Here is a 24,655-nt window from a genome sequence, read left to right as displayed (position 1 = left end):
TGTGTGCAGATGCCTTCAGTCTGGAATATACTGATTTTAAGGTACATGGAGTCAGGATATATAGAGCTAGAGCTTAGCAGTAACTGTGGTATGAAATACAGATTTGGGACTCATCACAGGATGGGTAAGACTGTACAGGGAGAATGTGGAAGGAAAAATAGAGTTGAGGTAGGAATGTGAATATCACAAACATGTAAGGGATAAATGGAAAAACAAACTGCAAACATGACTGAAGAATGGGCACAGAGGCAAGAGGAAAATCAGAATATAATTTTAAGGAGGGACTCAGGCATGTTTAATCCTGCAGAGGGATTGGATTTTATAAGTATCTAATAATTCAGCAACTAGAGAATCAATACCCTTGGTGATAACTGTTCTAGAGGCAACGAGAGGGGTGAAGCTGAACTGCAGTGAGTTGCAGAGATAAGCGAGAACCAAAATAGTAGCAACAGAGTATAGACAACTTTTTCCGGAAGCTTATCTGTGATTGGTAGTTGGCAACAAAACAAGTTGTTTTTTTCTTTAATGGAAACAAAGATAAGACCCTTAAACATGTCTAAAAACTGATGGAAAAGAGAGGGAAAAGGAGAAAACAAGGCTAACTGATGGAATGAGAGATCAATGAATAAGAGGTCAGAGGTAAGGGTATCAAAGTATAGGTAATAGTTTTAGTTTATTTGTTCCATAATCTTAACAATAGCCTGTAGATTAAAGTAAGAGGAGAGAGACACCTGGTGATACGGGACGGAATTACAAGGCTCTGACCGAATGCTATACCGACAGCCATTATCTGCAGCACTGATGATATTGTTTCCAGGACCAGGTACTCAATAAGTAATACCCACAGTGGCTTCAAAATGTTCCAGCATTCTTCACTGTTTAATAGATCTGAAATCCATTCATTTATTTTCGTCACAAAATGACGCTGTAATAGGTTCTTTTAATATTCTATCATCTTAAACTCCTACGATAGGATTTAAAACAGATCTTACTTGGATTACATAAAAATAAAACGCAAATTTAGAAATCTGATTCTACAACCAAAGGTATTCTTCTAAAATATAAAGAAAAACTGGCAACACTGTAAGGTGGTTTGAGAAGCATTCATCTGACCAAAAACTTTTGAGTTCTAAATATTACTAGAAACAAATAGACAAGAATGGAATCTATCATGTTAACAAAGCAAATTTTACAGGGAAAATAAGAAAATTTACAAGATAAAGCATAGGGAAGAAGAAAGACGTTCTAAAGAGAGATTGTTCCTCTCTGCTATTCAATTCTTTCATTTTGAAATAAATCACTCAAAAGAATATATAAAACAGAGAGGTGGCATAGCCTACTGATTAAGAACACAGATTCTGGAATGAGAAAGTCAGGCCTTGAAAGCCAGCTCCCCCTTTGGCAAATGATTTCTGGATGTCAGTTTCCTCAACTGTAAAATGAGGAGAACAGAACCCACTTCACAGGATTGTTGTGATGATTAAATGAGTTTATACAAGTAAAAACATGGAACAGAACTTGGCACAGACTACGCATTACATAAATTATGTAGTGCTACTATTATAATTACAACAAAATGGAGATGCACAGTTTGAAGTATAAAACAAACATGCAGATACCCACTGTTTAGTAACTTAGAAGCCCTCTAGGTGTCTCAATTCAATTACAGCCCCTCCCTCCCTCCAGAAATAACACTACATTTAGTTTTGACCATTTCCTTATTCTTTCTTCAAAGGCAATCAGGACATTGTAAGTAATATATGGAACTTTGTAAAAAGATGAAAGATCTGAAACTAAATATTTTTAAAGCTTAAAATTAAAATTTGTTAAAGTAGAAGAGTCTGTATTAGAAATTTGGATATAAAACCACAAACTTACCCGAACAACTTTTTTGCTTATATTATTATTGTTCTGCCATCCAGATTCCTCAAGTTTGGTCAAATTGTTGAATTTTTGGTTTACATCTTCTATCTGTTAATAAATAAAGCACAAGTTTATCAGATTAAAGCTAACCTTATTAAAATGAAAAACTAATGAATTCAAGCTTCAAAAAAAAATCGAGAATGGTGACTTGGACTGGTGGCATATAAATTAGACTAAGTCATTCTCAATTTAGTATTCAAATCAAGAATTCTTCTTTTTTTTTTTTTTAAGGATTTTATTTATTTGACAGAGAGAGAGCACAAGCAGGGGGAGTGGCAGGCAGAGGGAGAAACAGGCTCCCCGCAGAGCAGGGAGCCAATGCGGGGCTCGATCCCAGGACCTTGGGATCATGACCTCAGCCAAAGGCAGATGCTCAACCATTTCAGCCAGCCAGGCGTCCCCCCAAAAAAAGAATTCTTATGGTAAAATTGCTCACTGTTATTTTTGGTTTTACAAGCATACATCATCTACATAAAGAGGGTCAAATATGAAGAAACCTCCTAATTTATTTTTGACCATTAAAATGTAGGAGATAGGGGCGCCTGGGTGGCTCAGTTGTTAAGCGTCTACCTTCCGACTCAGGTCATGATACCAGGATCCTGGGATTGAGCCCCGCGTCGGGCTCCCTGCTCTGCGGGAGGTGTGCTTCTCCCTCTCCCACTCCCCCTGCTGTGTTCCCTCTCTCACTGTGTCTCTCTCTGTCAAATAAATTTTTAAAAAATCTTTTAAAAAATGAATAAATAAAATGTAGGAGATATTCTAGATGTTTTTGTTTCCTAAATTATACAATGTGAACACAGAGCACAATACGTCTTTTTTTTTTTTTTAAACACAGTGTCTTTTGCAAATACTTTCTCTCAGTCTGTGGCTTGCCTTCTCTTTCTCTTGACACAATGTCATTTTAAAAGATTCAAGTAATGTATCTACTAGCAGGATGACAATGTATGATCCTTATCCTTCTGGTATGATCCTCATCTCTACTAGATATATGAAGTGATGCCTTCTGTGCGCCACTTTAGGGAAGATCAGAACAAGCTTCCCTCATTCCAGTCGGGGCTGACATTAACCTCCTGGGGCTGGAACACGTAGCCCAGGGGGAGGTCATCACGAGGGCACAAACAAGATGGAGGGCCAAAGATGGAGTCAGTGATGTCAGTGTATGATCCTCATCCGTCTGGTATTTCCAATCTCCTCCAAAGAAGTAACCACTGTCAACAGTTTAGCAAACATGCTTCACTCCCCTACTATTCATTTATACACATATGTACTCTCAATTTCTCTCCTGAAAAAATGTAAATTCCAAAAAGTCTCAGGATTACACTTATGACCAACTGATGTTCAACAGATGTATCAATGCAATTCAATGAGGAAACAATAGTCTTTTCAACAACAGTGCTGGGACAATTGGATATCCACAAGAAAAAAGATGAATTTAGACTCTTTAACTATATCATACACAAAAATGAATTCCAAATGAATCAGATACCTAATTGTGGAACTAAAACTGCAATACTTTTAGAAAAAAAAAAATAAGAAAATCTTTGTGAGCTGACATTAGGCAAAAAGAGTTCTTAGACATGATGCCAAAAATCATAATACAGAAGAAAAAAATGGATAAATTGAACACCATCAAAATTAAAAACATTTACACTTCAAAAGACACCATTAAGAAAATTAAGCCACAAACTAGGGAAAAAATATTTGCAAATAATATTTCTGATAAAAGACAGAATAAAGAATCCAGAATAAAGAACACTTACAACTCAATAAAAAAAGACAAACCCAATTTAAAAATGGCCAAAAGATTTAAATAGAAAGAAATTTCACCAAAGACATACAAATGGCTAATAAACACATGAAAAGATCATTAACATCATTATTCATTAGAGAAATGCAAATCAAAACTACGACAAATAGTTTGCACCCACTAGGATGGCTCTACTAGACAGTAACAAATACTGGTGAGGATGGGGAGTCCTAGGAAAACTCATACGTTGTTGATGGGAAAGTAAAATGTTATATAATCACTTTGGAAAATAGCTTGGCAGTTTCTTAAAAAGCTAAATGTAAATTTACTATATGTCCCAGCAATATCTAGATATTTACCCCAAGAGAAATGAAAACAAACGTCTACCCTAAGATTTGTATGTGAATATTCATAGAAGATTATTCATCATCACCAAAGTGGAAACAATCCAAGTGTCCCTCCGCTGATGACTAGAGTGATGTATTTATACAATGAAATACTACTCAGCAATGAAAAGCAACAAAGTACATATACATGCTACAACACGGAGGAACCTTGAAAACATCATGCTACATGAAAGAAGCCACATACAAAAGGCTATATATTGTATTATTCTATTTAATATGAAATGTCCAGAAAAGGCAAATCCACAAAGACTGAGTTGCTTGGGGTTGGGAGTGGGAATGCAGATTGACTTGCACATAGGAAAGAAGATCTTTTTATGCTGAAAATACTGTACATTTGGATTGTGGCACTGGTTGAACAACTCTGTCAATTTACTGAAACACACTGAATTGTGCATTTAGAACTGGTAAATTTTATATTAGATTAGACCTCAAAAGAGCTCTAAAGAAAAAAAAAAAAAAAAGAGGTCCCAGGAGCGCACTTGAAAAGTCTCCCAACAGCCAAATTTGGGAAATGATCATCAATAGATGATAAATGTGAACAATACAAACACATCAAAAACCTTCAAATCTATCCATTAATAACACTAAAAAACACAAAACTCATTGGTCACTACTGAAGGATGGTAGTGAACCAACTCATTATGAAAATTGGTAAATATATAAAAACTGGTCATAAAGCAACACATCATCATGACTACCTAAATACAATTCACATCTGGGCTGTACAGCAATGGACATTATTATGTTTCCTTCACTTTTTCTCTACTGAATCATCATTTTTGCTTTTTATTTGCTTAGCTTCTATGTATCTATCATCAATTCACCTCTCAAGTCTATATAAACCTCCTCTTAACACAATTTTTTTTAAATTTTTTTTTTTAGGGCGCCTGGGTGGCTCAGTTGGTTAAGCGACTGCCTTCGGCTCAGGTCATGATCCTGGAGTCCCGGAATCGAGTCCCACGTCGGGCTCCCTGCTCAGCAGGGAGTCTGCTTCTCCCTCTGACCCTCTTCCCTCTCGTGCTCTCTCTCATTCTCTCTCTCTCAAATAAATAAATAAAAAAAGATTTTATTTATTTATTTGACAGAGAGAGACACAGCGAGAGGGGGAACATAAGCAGGGGGAGTGGGGGAGGGAGAGGCAGGCTTCCCGCGGAGCAGGGAGCCCGATGCGGGGCTCGATCCCAGGACCCTGGGACCATGACCTGAGCCAAGGGCAGATGCTTAACAACTGAGCCACCCAGGCGCCCCCTCTTAACACAATTTAAAAAGCAAACAAATCAGGTATTTTATTTAGGTCAGCTTCACAGAGACCAAGCTCACAGAGCCCTGTATCCTCCTGCTCCAAACTCAACTACTGCTTCCTAACTACACACCTCAAATCACCTCAGCCCCATTCCCTTAGCCCCCATCTGGGGATCAGTTCCACCTCCTCCTGCTTCTTGGTTTACTCCCTCATCCTCATATTTGTGAGATACATTCTCACTTGGTTTCCTAAGAAAGGGAACATGGGAGGTAAAATTTGAGATTCTGGGAGTCTAAAAAGTGCCTTTTCACCCTTACATGTGATTGGCTGGGTACAAAACTCCAGGTTGGAAGTTATTTTCCCTCAGAGGTTTGAGGGCATTTTTCTCTCAGCTTTCAGTGTTTCTGTTGAGAAATCCAAGGTTATTTTGATTCTTGACCCTTTGTATGAAACTTTTTTTCTCCATGGAAGCTTCTAGATTTTTCTCTTCATCCCTAAAGTTGTACAATCATATTTAATAATGTGCATTGGTGTGAGTCTACTCTGATTCACAGGGCTAGGCACTCAATGGGCTCCTTCAATCTGGAATTCAGGTCCTCCAGTTCTGGGGAAAATTTTAAACTGATCATTTCCTCTCTTCTATTTTTTCTATTCTCTTTTTCTGGAATTCCTATTATTTGGATATTATATTTTCTAGACTGATCCACTTAATCTTATCTATTTCTTATACAGTCTCTCTTATTTTACATCTCTCCCATTTTATGGGATACCTTAACTTCATATTCCATCTTTCTATTGAATCTTACATTTCTGCTCTCATAGTTTTTAACTTCAAAGAGTAATTTTTGTTGTGCTTGGAATGTTCTTTTTTTAATAGCTGTTCTTATTTGGCAGATGAAATGTCTGGTCTCTTTGAGAATATTAACACTTGCATTTAAAAGTTCTCTTCTCCTTTATTATCCTCATTTACTCCTTCCAAAAAGCTTTCTTTCTGGGTTGCTTTGACTTATTTTCTCCCCCCAGGTTTGAAGCTTTTATCAAATGTCTAATGATTATTGGCTACTAGTTCCTGAAATAGTATATGTTCATCTCTAAAATAAGATCAAAAAGCTAGAAAGTGTCATCTCCTCCCATACCTTTCCTGATCTTCCTAGTGATTCCCACTATCACAGCACTTTGTACATTAGAGTGAAATTATATGTTGTGTCTGACTTGCTAATAAGCTACAAACTTCTCTGGGAGAGAGAATTTGCCTTATTTTTCAACTCCTGGTACAATGCCTGGCACACATTAAGAACTCAATAATTGCTAGATGATCTGAACTAGTAAAGACTAAATTTGCTCATTTTTCTCAAATGTAGAGTCATCATGGTCTATGCAACAGTTGAATATAATCTCAATTTCCAAACCATATAGAAATCATCCTGACAACATGGGGAAAAAGTGGACATCAGTTATAAAATTTAGACAGTGCTGGGGCGTGAGGGTGGCTCAGTTGGTTAAGTGTCCAACTCTTGGTTTTGACTCAGGTAATGATCTCAGGGTTATGAAACTGAGCCCCATGACAGGTTCCATGCTCAGCGGGGAGTCTGCTTGAGATTCTCTTGCCCTCTACCCCTCCCCCTTGCTCATGCTCTCTTTCTCTCTAAAATAAATAAATAAATCTTTAAAATTTAGACAGTGCTTTACAGTTTATAAAGATAATATCTTTAATATCTCATTTAATAATATCTAATATCTCATTTAATATTACAGGTACCTAAAAAGCAGCTCCCATTACCCCCATTTTATTTTTGCTAACCTCCTTTTCAAAAAGACCTACTCGGAGTTAATACACTAAAAATGCTTGACCACATACCTGAAAACTAACCATATCCCAAAATCCATCCAGATCTGTACAGGTAGTCTCCTTTTCACCTCGTTTATATTCACAATTGTCCACCAGTCCTTCAAACTGCTTGAACCTTTCTTTCATAAGGAGTCTTGTTTGCCCAACTGCTGTACGAATAAGATCTTTAGCTAAAGGAAATATGAGGTTTTTAAAAGTTAAAGGACAAAACTGGACCTTTATTGCCAGCCCACCAGATGATAAGAAGACCTCACCATAAATATCCTCGGGCTTACAGAATCAAATTCTTACCTTAATGCAAAACAAAAAATATCACTACAAAACTTTGTTTTACAAATACTGAGCATTCACTATCTGCTTCAATTCATGCTAAAAATTAGCAATATTCATTCTCATACATACTTCTGCACAATCAACAGCACTCTACCTTTCCTTGTGTTTAATAAGAATTCAACCACAAACAACCCATCACACATCAGTATCTATGAAACGCTTCACACTGACAAAACACAAATGATTTTTTTTTCTAAACAGCTTCCCCAAATAAGTAAGATTAAGGAACTTTCCTGAAAATCTGTTCCATATTGATTTAGGTAATTTTCATTCAGAAAAATAGTTTTGTTTGATTAGACAATACCAGTTACAGATGTCACTCATAGTTATATCAATCTAATAATGGGGAAATGTCTAATTTTCAGCAATAACAACCAATATTCTAATTCCTTGTATCTTTTAAATCATGTCCATTTTAGTACAGAGATAGCAGCAAACATATGTTGAGATATGAAAAATTCTTGCTGTTTGAATAACAATGTAACCAATTCAGTTAGACAACCCTAGATCATTGTTTTGGATAAATATAACTATATTTAAAAAACCAAAACTAAAACAAAAAAAATATAAATGTTCCCTCACCATCATCTGGAATGTCCAATTCAAGCTTCCTGTCCCACTCAAGGCAGTGCGAAGTTAATTTCTCAGTTTCTGACTGAAGAATATTTCTAAAATTATGACATACATTTCAGTTTTACAAATGTTTCTCATACTAATACCTAAGTATTGGCATTATGACACACGTAACATTAGGAAGGTATAAAAGATGGTCACAATGTTAATTTTTCAGAGTTGATGCTGATTTTATGAACTGTGATTCATTAAAATCCACAAATACAAGTTGATAGCCTGTGTCCCTCTTCCTACACCTAAAACTTATGCAAATTGTTAGTGCCAAGAGCCCATTTTTCACACTAATATTTCCAATTTCTTCCAGTCTTAGACTTTACAGAATCAGATGTTCCTTACTTCTCTGTTATTAGTTCTCTGTTATTGACCATGGGACTAAGACCAACCCAACTCTCAAGAGTAAGTTGAAGCTAAAAACTGTAAGTATGAAATTACAGTGATAGAGCCTTACAGATTCTCTGTAATTATTTAGGCTTTGCTTGCTACTCCAAAGGCAGTGGTTCTCAAGAGGGGTCAATTTTGTCCCCTCGGACACATCTGTCAATGTCTAGAAGCATTTCTGTGTTATGAACTGGAGGAGCGCTACTGGCCAAGGATGTTACCAAACAACCTACAACGCAGAAGATGGTCCCCACAACAATTATCTGGTCTAAGATATCAATAGTGCCAAGGTTAAGAAACACTGACCTAAGGTAAACGTAATCTGTTTCTTTATAAAAAGCATCCTCACAGGAGAAACTGTGGATAGTTTTTGTTTCTTAAAAGAAAACTTTAGCTATTTATATCTCATGGCATGACAGAGGATGACTTAATTTATGAGAAAAGAGACCTGGCTTAGATCTGACATTATTTAGTTGGGTAAATTGCTTTTTAGCTCAATGTCTCATAGTTGAAAACACAATGGATTAGCTAATCACTAAAATCCTTTACAATTCTAAAATTTCATGCCCTAAAAGTAACTGAAGTGGCTTTCAAACATACAAAAAGATATTCATAATAGAATATTAAGACTACAGGCAAGAGAGTATTTCTTATCTACTTAATTGGCAAAGCTCAAAAAGTTGTTAACATTGGGCGCCTGGGTGGCTCAGTTGGTTAAGCGACTGCCTCCGGCTCAGGTCATGATCCTGGAGTCCCGGGATCGAGTCCCGCATCGGGCTCCCTGCTCGGCAGGGAGTCTGCTTCTCCCTCTGACCCTCTTCCCTCTTGTGCTCTCTGTCTCTCATTCTCTCCCTCTCAAATAAATAAATAAAATCTTTAAAAAAAAAAAAAGTTGTTAACATTGTATTGGAAAAGGTATGAGAATGTTCTTCCTACATTCATTCAAGAATAATAGTATGGTAGCACCTGGGTGGCTCGTCGTTAAGCGTCTGCCTTTGGCTCGGGTCATGGGCCCAGGGTCCTGGGATCAAGTCCCACATTGGGCTCCCTGCTCAGCAGGAAGCCTGCTTCTCCCTCTCCTACTCCCCCTGCTTGTGTTTCCTCTCTCGCTGTCTCTCTCTGTCAAAAAAATAAATAAAATCTTGGAAAAAAAAAAAAGAATAATAGTATGCAGGTTGGCTCAGTCAGTTAAGTATCCAACTCTTGATTTCGGCTCAGGTCATGATCTCGGGGTTGTGAGATGAGCCCTGCTTAAGAGTCTCACTCTCCCTCTCCCTCTGCCCCTTGCTCACACACATGCTCGCTCGCTCTCTCTCTCTCAAAAAAAAAGAGAATAACAACATGTACATGAATATGTGTGTGTGCATGCCTGCACGTGAACTATAATTTGGAAAATTTGAATACTGACTGGACATTTTAGGACATTAAGTAATTACGATTATGTTAACCACAATAAGTATTATGGTTATGTTAATAGGAGTCTTTAACTTTGAAAAATACCTACAGAAATATTTATGAAGTGATATGATTATCTGGGATTTTCTTAAAATATCTTGAGTCAGAAGTATATGGGAATAAATAGGAAACAAGACTGACCATGAGTGACGGGGGCTGTGTACAAGTCCCTGCAGTTTCATATAGGTTTTAAATTTTCCACAATAAAAAGCTTTAAAAAAAGAATAGCAGCATGTAATCATTTCCTGTGTAATGTGGAATGTTGGAGTCTTTCTCCAAATGCAGTCCTCTGATTTGTTTTCAAGGCCTATAGGTGACAAGATTGAGGTTCCCCAAACAGGATGTTAATTTTCACTCTTCACAGTTGGAGAAAAGTAATCCTATCTCATGATTTAGTAGGCCAAAGAGCTTCCTACCATCTCCCACTATCCTTCTTCTGTAAAATAAAGATTAACTTGGTTTCTTTTGGTGGGGGGGGTGGGCGGAGTATGAGAAAATAGGAACTGCCCATACCTTGCTGACATATTTTCACATGAGAGAACTGGAAAGTATACAAGGTTGTTCTTTACAGCCTTGAGTGTATTAGTAAAAGACCCAACTCAATATAAATAACCAGCAACAGCAATTTACTACTAAGTAAATTGTGGTACATCTACATAATTGGATACTATATAGTCACTAAACATACACACATACCCACACCCACAAACAAAACAACAACATGAAAAAGCTCTTTAAGTATTAAAATGGAATGTCTCCCACAATAAACATTAAATGAAAACAGAATAGTAAGCTATTGTTTGTATAAAAAAAGGAAAAGATATCCATGTTTGTCTATATATATGTTATCTATCTCTTTGAAATTTTTCACAAAGCATGAATAACACTTGCCTCCATGGAAGGTTTGAACTGTGGAGTTAGAGGAGATAGTTGAGAAAGGGCTTCTCGCTTGTACCTTTTTCTACCTTTCAAATTAGAAACCACATGAATGAAAATACTAGCTACTGAAAAAATAATTAAATTAAAAAAAAATGAAAATCATCCAGAGTCTAATTCATCTATTATATTAAGGTTAAAATAGTTTAATTTTGGTTTTAAATATCTACACATTAATACAAAGTCTTACACTAGGAACAAATGGACAAACCTGAAATATGGCACATCATGGTGGAGCTGAGATATCTGATCTTCATTTATTTCAAGTAATGGGACTTCTTTTATTGTAAGGCCATCTGAAATTTTAGTACTCTCATCTTTATTTAAGACATGTTCTACAAAGAAAACACCACATATAAATTTCAAAGCAGCAATTTTTTAAATGACATCCCCTACAAAAGACAAATTTTAAAAATCCTTCCATTCTTTTGTTGTTGAATTTTAACATTTTATTTCTGCTTCAGTGATTTCATTTACCACATCTCCTCTAAAATGTCTCAATAATTTCATCTCTTCAAATTTATATTTATTTCCCCCCTTTCTTTAGACCGCTTTCCTCATTCCAACTCTCTGTCCAGATGTCTTTCCCCATGTTTCCCATCTCTTCTGACCCTGTGGGGCTCTAAACAAATCTCTGATAAATCACAATCCAGAAGGCAAGTAAAAATGTAATTAAAATACCATACCTTTATTCGAAACTGTTAGAGAACCCAAAGGACACTGTAGTTTATCTGAATCTTGATATACTGTCTTTGCAGAGTAAGTTTTATATTTTTGAGCCAAAATTTCTTCTGTCACTTCTTGAGTCTTATCACTAAAAACAATAGCAAAAATAAACTTCATGAAGCATGAATCCTATACATCTAATTGAAGGATTTCAAAATTACATTGTTTTTTAAAAACCAGGTATAAAAATAGAAATGTATAATTTTTTTTAAGTTTGTTTAATCTCTACATCCAATGTGGGGCTTGAACTCACAACCCCAAGATCCAAAGTTGCACGCTGTTCTGAGTATGTTCATTTTAAAAACAACATATCTATTCCAGGGCAGAAAAATTTAAACACCTATATAGTGCGGATGTCCATCTTTACTAATTGTAATGAGGTCTAAAGATTTTGAAAATCTCTTAATGAGACACTTAATAGTCTTGCCGCTGCTGAGCAGTTTGCCAACAGCCAGTCTGCAAACAATCTTGCCTTTTAAAGATTCCAAATGATCCCCACCACCTGCCCCCAGCCTCCACTTTGCAAGTTAATCATTTTTGCCTTTAGAGGTAATTTTTCTAAGCAAAAAACCACAAACAAACAAAAACCCATGTCTGAGCTACAGTATTACAGCAATTACTTCTTTCTAAAAATTTATTTCTAAGTGTTATAATAAAGTCACTTATTAAAAGCAATAAAACAAATTGTACTATGAAAATAATATTAGCAACAATGCATAGGAAATATCAAAACTGTCAAATAGATTATTGTAGCCTTCTGAAGAATTTTTTTTAAAAACCAAATTTTCATGATTTATAATTAACTATTTAAATAAGAACTTTTGAAAAGCGCAAGCTAAATCTAAGAAAGGCATTTGTTACCCATCTTTGCAAGAAATTCATTATTAACATTACATTCTTACACTTCTGTTTTTAAAGGGGTCCAGGTATAACTGGGTGTCAAGAAAGCATTGGCACTTCTGGGAGTCATAGGTGTTACTTGATAGGTCTTCAGACCATCCAGGGGCTGAAACATAAAATCCTGAGGTGCGAAGGAATTCTTCCCTTTCATTTTTGCAGTACTGGTCTTAGGTAAGTTCTCTGTTTTTGGTAAGACTCCATCTGGATCCATTCCATTTGTTGCACTAGTTTGTGAATCCAAAGTATTTTCTTCACTATCGACTTTAAAAGAAACAACCTAGTTGTAAGTAAACAGAATAGAGTGAGAATTCCTCTTCTGGGTATATATTTGACCAATTTTTACAGGAGTGAAAATGTGAAAGCTGAGATATATGTCCCACAAACACAAAGAGACAAAAACAAATACAATGAAATGCATACAAGGAATCAGAAGACCAGTTACACTAAACCATTGCTATGATCCAGAAAGAGAGAGAACCAATCCTCATTATAGGAATAAATAATAGGTTTTAGGTGTCACAACAAATTAAAATATATGAAAACTAAGGTGGAAAAATTTACTCACCTAACAAATACAGACCTCTTTTTACTTAGATTATGCTAATTACAATAGTTTCAGAATCAGAAATCCAATGTTTCTTAGATGACTACTATTGTCAAGAACCAAATCCTTTTTGTAAATAATCTAGGATTATAAATAACCTTGTCATATGAGCAAAACTATGTTTCAATGTTACACAATTAGATGAACCATATAAAATGTGAAGCATATTTTCTTTTTCAATTTAATTACTTTTTTTTTCACTTGAGATATAATTAACATATAACATTATATTAGTTTTAAGTATATAACATCAAGGGCGCCTGGGTGGCTCAGTCTATTAAGCGTCTGCCTTCAGCTCAGGTCATGATCCCAGGGTCCTGGGATTGAGTCCCACATTGGACTCCTTGCTCAGCAGGGAGCCTGCTTCTCCCTCAATGTGCTTGTGCTCTCTCTGACAAATAAATAAATAAAATCTTTAAAAAAAGAAAAAGAAATTTTTAAAACATTTTATTTGAGAGAAAGAGAGACAGCATGGGGGGAGCAGAGGGAGAGAGAGAATCTCAAGCAGACTCCATGCTGAGCGTGGAGTCTGATGCAGGGCTCAATCCCAGGACCCTGAGATCCTGACCTGAGCTGAAACCAAGACCAACTGTGCCACCCAGGTGCCTCTAGGTTATTTCATTCTTAGAACTACTTTATGTAAGGGGCGCCTGGGTGGCTCAGTTGTTAAGCGTCTGCCTTCGGCTCAGGTCATGATCCCAGAGTCCTGGGATTGAGCCCCACATCGGGCTCCCTGCTCAGCAGGAAGCCTGCTTCTCCCTCTCCCACTCCCCCTGCTTGTGTTCCCTCTCTCGCTGTGTCTCTGTCAAATAAATAAAATCTTTACAAAAAAAAAAAAAATTACTTTATGTAAGTATTGCATGTTAGAGATGGGAAAACAAACTCATAACTTGCCCAAGGTTATCTAGTTAATTGGAAGCAGAGACAATATTCAAATTCATGCCTAATGAATCCAAAGTCAAAACATTTCACCCTACTCCATCTTATATCTTAGTGAATTTCCATGTGAAGGTTTCTGTCAGCTGTGTGACTGTATTTCTCTACCTCCCGTTAACCAAATTATGCTTTCTCTAGCTATAAAGTTCTGAGGATATAATACCTGAAAGACAACAACAATAAATCCTTTTGATGCTTCCTTATGGCTCAAGACGTTTTAACACACATGTAGCTTAACCCTCTTGAAGCAGTTCTGTATGCTTAATTTCAACTTTATGAAAGTAGCAATGAGATTTTCAAAGTATCTGGAAATAAACAGATGTTTATACTCTACCTTGTCAGGTTTTGTTTCTATCTTTTTGGCAGGTCTTCCTTGATTTGGTGCCTTTCTTTCTGTTTCATTATCTAAAAAGTGAAAAAAGACAACCATTTTGACTAGATGGAAAAATGCTGTTTTTAAAGTACTAGGTAATTTGGAAAAGGAAAAAAGGCAACAAAAGGAATGTATATCTTAAAGGATTTTTTGATTAAGAGTCATATTATAAAATGAGATAAAAACAGATGCAATTTCCTGCCAAGTATAGGCCATCTGTTTTTAAAACAAAACCAAGGTTAACACCTTGCCTCTGACTAACAAATACATATTTGTTATAGAAAATTAGGAAAATAAAAAAAAGCACAAAAACCACAATATTTTAAAAAAGAACCCAAGATTACATTACTCAGTAAAAATCACGGTTGTCACTTTAGGGTATGTTTTTCCAGTTTTATCCTAGGTTCACATATTCACATACATATTTTAGGATTGTAATCAAACTGGTCAGAATTTCATCTGTTATTTTTTGCCCACTTAATATATCATGTTCTTCCACAACACTGTTCTTCAATGTTTACATTATATGTCACCAAATGGATGGGCTGTAATTTATTTGGGCCATTAATTTTTCTCTTTGAAGCGCTGCTACCACCAATTCAGGTACTTCCACCTTTGAGCATCCACTGTGTGTGGGTGCTGAGGCATGGAACCTACCTTAGGAACTGGAATCTCCTATTTCCTCGCCTCTTATTCAGAGTTGTACATGATGATTTTTAAAACTGAACACAAAAACCTCAAAGACCAAAACAATCTAGATTGGTCACTGGTCAGAAATAGTTCTTACCATTGGTAGCTCTTGTGTCTGGCTTTCCTGTTGTAGTAGAGGAGACTGTTCTGGCAATCTGCTTTGCTGTTTGAGTGGCTGATCGAGTCATTCTCACTGATGTGGTCATTACAGGCTGTACAACTGTGGAAAAAAAAATAATCAAACGCTTTTTGTAATTATTACTGTTGCAGCAACATCAGAGCTTATAATAAGATATATAATAAAATAACTGCTAAATTCCTACCTTTTTTCTCTTTGTCCGACACTTTTCTTTCAGAAGTTTGTGTTTGACCAGGTCGGATTGCTTGAACATCACTCCTGTTATTCATCTATTTAAAAGATTACGTGTTATGTGATTTAATTGCATAATGAATCAAATCGCCACTCTTTTGGGGGGGTTAGTTTTCAAGTCATTTTATTAATTCAACCATACAAAGACCACCCACCACCTTATCTCTGCCACCCCCACTTTCTTTCAAAGTGGAGTGGAGTAAGAGGGAGAGGATTGAGCAGACCCCATCCCCCAGGAGCCACTTACAAAAGGCGAAGATGGTAGGGGAGGGGGGACACATCACAAAAACAGCAATGGATAAATGAGGGGCAACAGAACTACAAACACAACATAAAGCTGAGGCAGTGGCAGGGAGGGCGGTGGGGGGGGGCAGATATGGAACACTTCATGAATTTGTGTGTCATCCTTGTGCAGGGGCCATGCTAACCTCTGGATCATTCCAATTTTAGTATATGTGCTGCCAAAGCAAGCACTCAAATTGCCACTTTTTTATTATTATGTTATGTTAATCACCATACGTTACATCATTAGTTTTGATGTAGTGTTCATTACAGATCGTTTGCATGTAACACCTAGTGCTCCGTGCAATACGTGCCATCCTTACTGCCACATTTTTTCCTGTAAATTGACCCCTCATTTGAAATCTGACTATTGTAAATGACCCGGCAAAAAAAATCTACTTCCCCAAGTAAAATGAGATGAAGAAAAAAGTTTTCCATTATATAAACTTCCTCACAGTTTCTTTAGAATCCTAGACTTTAGAAAATGCTAATAATCTAAGCTAGTAAAAATAGCTGGCTATAATCTTCTGAGAATCCTTAAACATTCCAGGCTTGTTTTCACTTCAAGACCTTTGAATTGGGTCTAGAAACTTCTCCTGGAGAGAAAGCTCTTTCCCATGGTTCACTCTTCCACTCCTTAAAGACTTCACTTAAGATGCCTCCATCTCAGTGAGGCCCTGCTTGGCCGCCCCAATCAAAATTCCACCCTACACCTACTCTAGTACTCCCCTTCTCCCTTCACTCTTTTTTTTTTACCTCTATAATACTTACAACCATCTGACATACTATAGACTTATTTTTTTAATTGCCTATCTCACATGTAAGCTCAATGAAAACAAGGAATTGTTTTTTCACTACCATACCTTAGAGAGAAATGTGGTAGTGACTCAAACGTTATTGAATACATGAAATTCAGCTTCCTCACCTGATGAAGAGGCATACATTTTCTTCCTTGCCCACATCACTTTCAGTAATCTTCCTAATAATTTTAATCATATGGTGTTTTGAAGACCCATAAATTTGTAACACTCATCCTATGTGCTTTATATCCCTATCTACATTTTATGGTGACATGGACTGCGTAACAGAAGCCCAGTAAACAAAAGAGTGTGACACAAGGTTTAGCATACATCTCACAAGGGATGTCAGGCAAAGATATTTTAAGTATTTCCTTAGTAGCCAAGATGGTTTTATGTCACCATACCAATAATATTGATTTTGGTACTATTAACTCTAGCAAATTAATCACCACACTTAAAACTGGTATTAGATTAAAAATTAATTTACTCTGAGAAAAAAAGTACAATTTGTCATCTTAGTAACAATTACCTACTAACTGTCAACTATACCTTAGTCTGCTCCATTTGGTCTTTGGCCTTTGACCTTGTAATCCGTACAGAAGATGGAACAGCCTTAAAACAGTCAAAGAAAACAAAGTTAAAAAAAATGAATGGCAAAAGTTTAATTTCATGTCTCTTTATGAAATAAAGTTTCCATCTTAAAGTTAAATTTTATCCTTGACCATTTATAGCAAAAAGATACTTGCCAATTTGAATTCCTATTTTTTCTGCTTCTGGCTTGACTTAAATTACATTTAAATTAATAGCTTCAAAACTTACTTCTCAGTGAGCTGAAAGAAGAAATTTCAAGTCATATTTTCCAGTTATTTGAATCTTCATTAATATGATTAGCTGGACATATTTAGAAGGGGGTAGATGAACAGACTAGAGTTTTAGGATCTTTTGTTTTCTGTTTAAATGAAAAGATACTGTACAGCTTACTCTCCCAGCTTTGACAGTTTACCTTCAAGTCTCATGATTATGCATTTCTCCACAGTGAATAAGACAATGGAGACTTGGTCACAAAATGTGGAAAAAATCTAGCATGAGAAAGGCTGATTGAAAAGTGGCAAGATGGGGCTCCTGGGTGGCTCAGTTGGTCAAGCAACTGCCTTCGGCTCAGGTCATGATCCCGGAGTCTTGGGATCGAGTCCCGCATCGGGCTCCCGGCTCAGTGGGGAGCCGGCTTCTCCCTCTGCCCTCTCCCCTCTCATGCTGTTTCTCTCTCTCTCTCTCTCTCTCTCTCAAATAAATAAATAAATAAAATCTTTAAAAAAAGTGGCAAGATATTTATCAACTATGTAAAATTTCTTAGATATAATCAGATTTTTCCCCTAGATGAGAAGTCATTTTCTTCTCCAAATCTCAGGGAAAATCTAGTGCTAAAGAAATTAGGCTTTTCTCTAGATTGCAAGGCCACCAGAATTCAACAATGACCATCTAAATAAAATAAAAAACAATTATTGGCGAATCTTATTACTTAACACCTTGATGGGTCTCTTATTCCCCCTACACACACTATAATATAAATATTTTTTTAAGTTTTTAATTTTATTTCCAGCATAGTTAACATACTGTGTTATATTAGTTTCAGGTATATAATATAGTGATTCAACAATTCCATATATATCCTCTGCTCATCATGACAAGTGTGCTTCTTAATCCCCATCACCTGTTTGACCCCCTTCCTTCACCCACCTCTCCTCTAGTCACTACCAGTTTGTTCTCTAGAGGTAAGAGTCTGTTTCTTCATTTGTTTGACTCTCTCTCTCTTTTCCTTTGTCCATTTGTTTCCCCTACATATATTTTTAATGTATTTTTAAATAGTCTATAGTTTAGACCAATGATTGGTATCCTATCTCAAAAAGCCAGCTTAAATCTAACCCCTTCTAAGAGGTCTTCTTTGATGTTCCTCCAAACATAAATAATCTCTCCCTCCTCTAATATATAGAATATATTTATCTATATTGTTCTACCTGAACACTATTATATTAATTTTGGGTCCCTTCCACCTTATCCTAAGGTCATATGCAGATAATAATCAAATAATCAAAGATGTGTTTAAGTAAATCAATGAGATGCATGACACCCAGAAAAATAGGCAGTATTCAATAAGCCTTTATATTATTCAATTTGTATTAAATCAGGAATGAGTACACAGTCTAAGATCTTTTATACACATCTTAAAATAGCAAATCACCAGCGACTATCTAAATTACAGATCCCACTGCCCCGGTTCAAACTTCATCCTTCTTGACTCACTGACCATTTTCTTTAGATCACCCATCCTTCTATGCTGGGTTTCAGTACTCCAGCCACTCAGACCAGTCCTCCTCAGTCAGTCACTGGAACCTGACTTCTGCCCACTGTTTTCCTATCTCAAGAACCTATAAACTACATCAAGAGACCTGATTTTCATCTTCTGAGTTACTATTATGTCATTCCCACCTACCAACTAGTTAAATTAATAAAGAGAGTTAGGGGAAGTGGTTATTCTAGTTATTTAATCTCTTAAAGAAAATTTCAGTTAAAAGAACTATTCCTCTATATCAAATTAGGATAGTAAATTTACCTTTTTTGGCTCAGCTTTCATAGTAGTCTGGTTTGATAACAGAAAACAAGGCATATCAGGTCTATAAAGACCCACTTTAAATACTCCTCGTTTAGCTTTCTCTCTCTGCTCTTTCAATTTCTGAAGCTGCTTTTCTTCTTTGTATTTTTGGAGCATTTGCTTTCGTTGATCACCTAGAACAGTTTTTGTTGACCCTAGGCAGAAAAAACCCACAGTATATAATACATTTCAGAAAAAAAGTTAGGCAAATGTCTTAACTTCTAACTTCAACTGCTGTTGAGAAATTCTTTCAGTAACTTTTGTTAATTCCTTAGCACTCTAACCACAAGTTATTTCAACCCCTATTCTTTTAAAATTTGTATTTCTTTTGCCTTTGTCTTTTCAAATATTTATTAACTGCTTGCTATACACTAAGCATGTATTACTTCACTTTTGAATTAATGAGTTTTATGAGAGCCAACCTCCAAGCTGACACCAATGATTCTCAGCTCCTGGCAATGATGCCCATGTGTCATCCCTGCCCACACTCAATAGGGCTGACCTGGCTAACCAACAAAGTACTGAGAAATGATGAAGACTCCCGAGACTAGGTCATTAAAAGCACTAAAGCATTTGCCTTGCCCCATCTTGGGTCACTTGCTCTGGAGGAAGCCAGTGGCCTTATAAAATCTTAAGGGGTCTTGATTGGCCCTATAAAGGTGTCTACATGACAAAGTTCTAAAGCCTCCTGCCAAAAGCCGACATCAGTTTGCCAGTCATATGAATGAGTCATCTTGGAAGCGGATCATCCAGTCTGAGTCAAGTCTGCAGATGCATCCCCAGATGACATCTTGACTGCAACCTCCAGAACCACCCACTTAAGCTGCACCCAAATTCCTGCCCCACAGTTGTGTGAAATAATAAATGTTTATTGTTTTAAGCCACTAAGTTTTAAGTTAATGAATACCCCATATTAGGGCTACCAGTCAGTTTCTTTAGTTCAACTTAGGTTTCCACCTACATACTGTTTGTTTTAACTGGTTTTGGGAAGTATGAGGGGCTATGTGCAAGACATGCTTAGGCAGTATGAATAAGAATTTCTGCCCTTGAAGGGCTCACAGCATCCTGGAGAAATGAACAGTTTCAGTCTGGGTTAGTATGAAACAAATAGGAGAATGCACACAAGAGAGAATCAGAATAAATCTCCATGTGGGAAGATCAGGAAAGGCTCCTCAGAAAAGAGAATACCTGAAAAGGGTTCTGAAGAATGAGTCTATGTTTACCCACTGGGAAAGGGTTAAAAATAATTCAGGAGGATAACGGCCCAACTAAGTAAATTTACTAAAAAAAGATGTACTTAAAATGGGTAGATTTTTTATGCCATGTAAATTACACCTCAATCAAGTTGTTTAAAAAAAAATAAGCCAGAAAACAGAACATGCAAAAGCACAGGTGCTGAAATGGTTAACTGACAAAAACCTCTGTATTCTCAACTTTGTCTCTAAATGTTCTCTTCATCTCTTGATCTAACTGAAACCTGGCTCTCCCTGAAGACAGTCTCCCCAGCTGTCCTCTCACATGGTTGACTGTTTTTTTTCTCTCACAGTGGTGCTATCACTGGACCTAAAGAGAAGTGTCCTCATCACTGCTTCCCAGTGATTTCCTCCTCATCACTAAAAGATCCCACCTTTACATTTCATGTCATCAGATCACACTATCCAGTACCCCAGTTTGTCATCTATAGACCCTCCAGGTTTCCTCTCGTCCCTTGAAGGCGTTAGCTCCTAGCTCACTGTCACTGTCTCCATCACTATCATTGTACAAATCTTGATGACCCCTCCAATACCCAGGCTTCTCAATTCTTAGGCTTTCTTCCCTTCCATGCCAGTATTTCAATCTTTCTCATGTTGTGACACACGTAAAAGATAATATTTACATACCACACTGGAACAGAGATTTGCTTATGACCAAACACAACCAGCCAGAGAGAGATCTCTGACCAACCCACGACCGTCCAGAAACGTCAATACTTTGCAACACCTGTATTCATTTGTAACACAACTGGCACCCTACTTCTCATGCTATGGTCCTACTGAAAAAAGCTAGTCAGTTGTTCTACAGAATGTCCTGCACTGTATATTTGTTTGTCTGCTTTCTCACATTTTTTATTCATTCCTCTAGCCTTCATGTTTTCTATAAACTGGAAATTATATCTAAGGTTTTGATTAGACTCAAGTTCAACTTTTGGGGCAAGACTATGTCCTGAGTGGTGCTGCCGAAAACCTTGGAGTCATCCTGACGCTTCTTTATCAACCCTACATCCTATCCATTAGGAAATCCTATTGCTCCAATCTTCTAAGTATATCCAGAATGCAACCAGCTATCTTTAATGCTACCACTTCGATCAGCCATCATCAACTAAATTATTGCAATAGTCTCCCACTTGCGTTTTCCTGAGGCCATGCTTGCCACCCTACAATCTATTCACAACACAGCAGCCAAAGTGATGCTTCTAAGACATAAATCAAATTTACATAAACACTTATTAATCTCTTAATGGCTTCTCATTTCACTCAGAGTAAAAGCCAAAGTCCTTATGATGTCCCCTGAGGGCTCCAGGGATGGGAGTTACCCCTTATTCATTTCTCTAGCCATGCTTGCCTACTTGCTTTCTCCGGAACACACCAGGCTCACTCTCACTTCTAGTCCTTTGCAAATGGAAAATAAACCAGATATTTTAATAGCATACTGAAAGTGTTATTAGACTTTGATTTGAGATTTTGGTCAAGGAATAGAGCATTTGAGAGGGCAAGAGAAGAGGCAAGGAGTTGACTTAGGAGTCATAACTACTTTCCAGACAAAAAATGTCTGGTTACTCCTTGAAAAGCCATTCTCTTTCATTCTATGACCCCATTTGCATTTCCTCCCAACTCCTAAGAGATGTTGCTCTTTACTTGCTCCGCTTCAACTACCAGCCCATTTCCTCTGACCAAACATGCATGGATCACATCATCTCAAAAACAAAAACAAAATCCTATAACACTTTTATCTAATTCTTTTCTCTCACTTTCCTTTAGAATCACAAACATGATAAATCCAGAAGAAATCTTTTAGCCCAATACTCTCATTTATGGAATTAATTAAGCTTAAATATATAGGGTGTCTTGTAAGTGCCACATATTACACTGGTCCTGGAAACAATAAAATTGAAGTAGTGAAGAGTTAAAGAACTTAGTAACCCATTTCATTCTCTACAAAACTTCTAAAAAAGACTATCTCTGTCATTTATTCAGCATTTATTCCTGCTTTATTTCACTGCAATCCAGCTCCTAATGTCTGTTATATAAATGCAACAAAATAGGAGTCCAGTGATTTCTTTGGCAAAATTTGAAAGTCGTTTCCCAATTCTCTTCCTTCTTGTCTATAGCATCCCTTGTCTTCTAAGACACTACTTTTATTTTTATCTTTTGCTGAGATCATTCCTTTCTTCTTTAACTGGTTTTTTCCTTCCTAATGACTACAAGTCCTTTCAGCAATTGGAAGGGTGAATTCTTTGCTCTTCTGAGAAACGTTCCCATTGATAAGGTATCCTTATTTCTTGGATTCTTCAATGAGTTCTATTTTTAATGCCCCTTATCAATTTCTCTTGTCAAAAGTTATCTCATCAAGCTCTAAAAGTAAGAACTTTAGGATTCCTATTAGGCAATATAGATAATACAGTGTTATAATACCCCGTAGGTGAATGGCTTTAGCCTAGCCAGGGACTTGCACAGCCTTTACCTTAAACAAACAGCATTTAGTTGTAGAAAATACCAAGTTACTTGGAATGATGTTTCAAAACTCCATGCTTCTGTTCAGGGTTTTCTTAACCTCAGGTATTAAACCAAATTTTATTTACTCTTCATAGCATTTAAAGTTACAATAGACCTTTACTTACTTGGCTTGATACTGGCCTTTTCTGGAACAAGCTTTTGAGATGTCTCATCTAATTCAAGAAGAATTCTACTTTCCAAGGTTGGAATGTTGACATCTTTCAAACCAAAATGTCTATTTCGTTCATATTCCTTATGCCTGTTTTCTTTTTGAGACAGCGATTTTCTATGAGCAATTCTGGTTCTAATCATGTCGATACTTAAATCCTTTCTGTGTCGACTGGCAAAATGTGATGAAGACATCCTATCAGAGGAAAAAAGAGACCAACTTCCATGGATTTTTATTACTTAAAAAATTAAGATTTCAATTCAACTCCTGTCCTATCTCAGAGTCTTTGAAAATAAAAACATTAAAATACAAAAAAAAAAAAGGAATAAGTATGTAACACTAAAGAGAGGGAAGGAAATTATCAAAAGAAAAACAAATTTTTAATTAGTTCCAAATAGGAATTTGCAGGGCGCCTGGGTGGCTCAGTCGTTAAGCTTCTGCCTTCGACTCAGGTCATGATCCCAGGGTCCTGGGATGGAGCCCAACATTGGGCTCCCTGCTCAGCAGGAAGCCTGCTTCTCCCTCTCCCACTCCCCCTGCTTGTGTTCCCTCTCTTGCTGTGTCTCTCTCTGTCAAACAAATAAATAAAAAATCTTTAAAAAATAAATAAATAAGAACTTGCTTGAGTTAAGTGAAGCCCAGGAAGCTATGGTCCAGAATATAAACAAGAGACATTAGGAAGTTAAAAAAATTATAAGCACAATACACTCTTCAACAAGAATAACTAAGAAAGTCTGCCGGAAAACTCCAGATAAAAGAAAAATCTGCATAAGAAATGCAACAAATTAAAATGTTACATGATTTAAAGCAATCAACAGAGTCTAAAATTGAGAATGCATATGACCTGGATGCCAATAAGATTCTTCTTCAAGAGCCATGGGGAAGTGACAAAGGATTGTGTTTTGTTTTTTTTTTAAGATTTTATTTATTTACTTGAGAGAGAGAGAATGAGAGATAGAGAACACAAGAGGGGAGAGGGTCAGAGGGAGAAGCAGACTCCCTGCTGAGCAGGGCGTCCGATGTGGGACTCGACCCCGGGTCTCCAGGATCATGACCTGAGCCAAAGGCAGTCACTTAACCAACTGAGCCACCCAGGCGCCCTTGTTTTCTTTTGTTTTTTAAGTAAACTCTACACCCAACCTGGGCCTCAAGCTCGCTACCCGCTACCCGGAGATCAAGAGTTCCACATTCGACCGACTGAGCCAGCAGGCACCCAAGGACTGTGCTTTTCAAGAATCTTCTACTATTTGATTTGTCACCTCCTGCCAAGTATTAATTTGCCGAATATTAAAGAAAAAATAAAACTTATGATTAGTTATTTTAAAATACATCATAGCATTATACACGGCAGAGAAAGGAAGGCGAGGGAGAAAGGGAACTAACACTAAAGTGATATTTAATAATCACTTAAACCCTAAAAGATAGTATTACTGCCATTATCCAGATGAGGGAAATTAACTGCTCCCGTTAGCACAGCTAAAGTGTAGTGGAGCTGGCAT

General features: G+C 36.8%; 1 protein-coding gene and 1 non-coding gene across 9 annotated transcripts in view; both read right to left on the bottom strand.

The window, feature by feature from the left end:
* DLGAP5 (DLG associated protein 5) overlaps nt 1-24,655 on the bottom strand; it is a 109,348-nt gene that overhangs the window by 15,829 nt on the left and 68,864 nt on the right. For all 8 annotated transcript variants that reach the window (XM_027570370.1, XM_027570372.1, XM_027570369.1 and 5 more), the window contains 12 exons: nt 23,113-23,351; nt 19,197-19,390; nt 17,135-17,197; nt 15,457-15,541; nt 15,231-15,353; nt 14,405-14,475; nt 12,533-12,807; nt 11,591-11,718; nt 11,116-11,239; nt 8,085-8,170; nt 7,179-7,339; nt 1,879-1,971 (listed from right to left, as the gene is read on the bottom strand). In XM_027570370.1, the coding sequence (XP_027426171.1) occupies nt 1,879-1,971; nt 7,179-7,339; nt 8,085-8,170; nt 11,116-11,239; nt 11,591-11,718; nt 12,533-12,807; nt 14,405-14,475; nt 15,231-15,353; nt 15,457-15,541; nt 17,135-17,197; nt 19,197-19,390; nt 23,113-23,350 (1,641 nt within the window). In that variant the 5' untranslated portion in view covers nt 23,351. The remainder of the gene's footprint in view (nt 1-1,878; nt 1,972-7,178; nt 7,340-8,084; nt 8,171-11,115; nt 11,240-11,590; nt 11,719-12,532; nt 12,808-14,404; nt 14,476-15,230; nt 15,354-15,456; nt 15,542-17,134; nt 17,198-19,196; nt 19,391-23,112; nt 23,352-24,655) is intronic.
* LOC113910621 lies at nt 15,874-15,977 on the bottom strand. The gene has a single exon (XR_003516132.1). It is a non-coding gene; the product is annotated as a U6 spliceosomal RNA (small nuclear RNA).

This window comes from Zalophus californianus, chromosome 6 (genome assembly GCF_009762305.2).
Source record: "Zalophus californianus isolate mZalCal1 chromosome 6, mZalCal1.pri.v2, whole genome shotgun sequence".
NCBI lineage: Eukaryota > Metazoa > Chordata > Mammalia > Carnivora > Otariidae > Zalophus > Zalophus californianus.
This window is presented reverse-complemented; position numbering and strand designations above follow the sequence as displayed.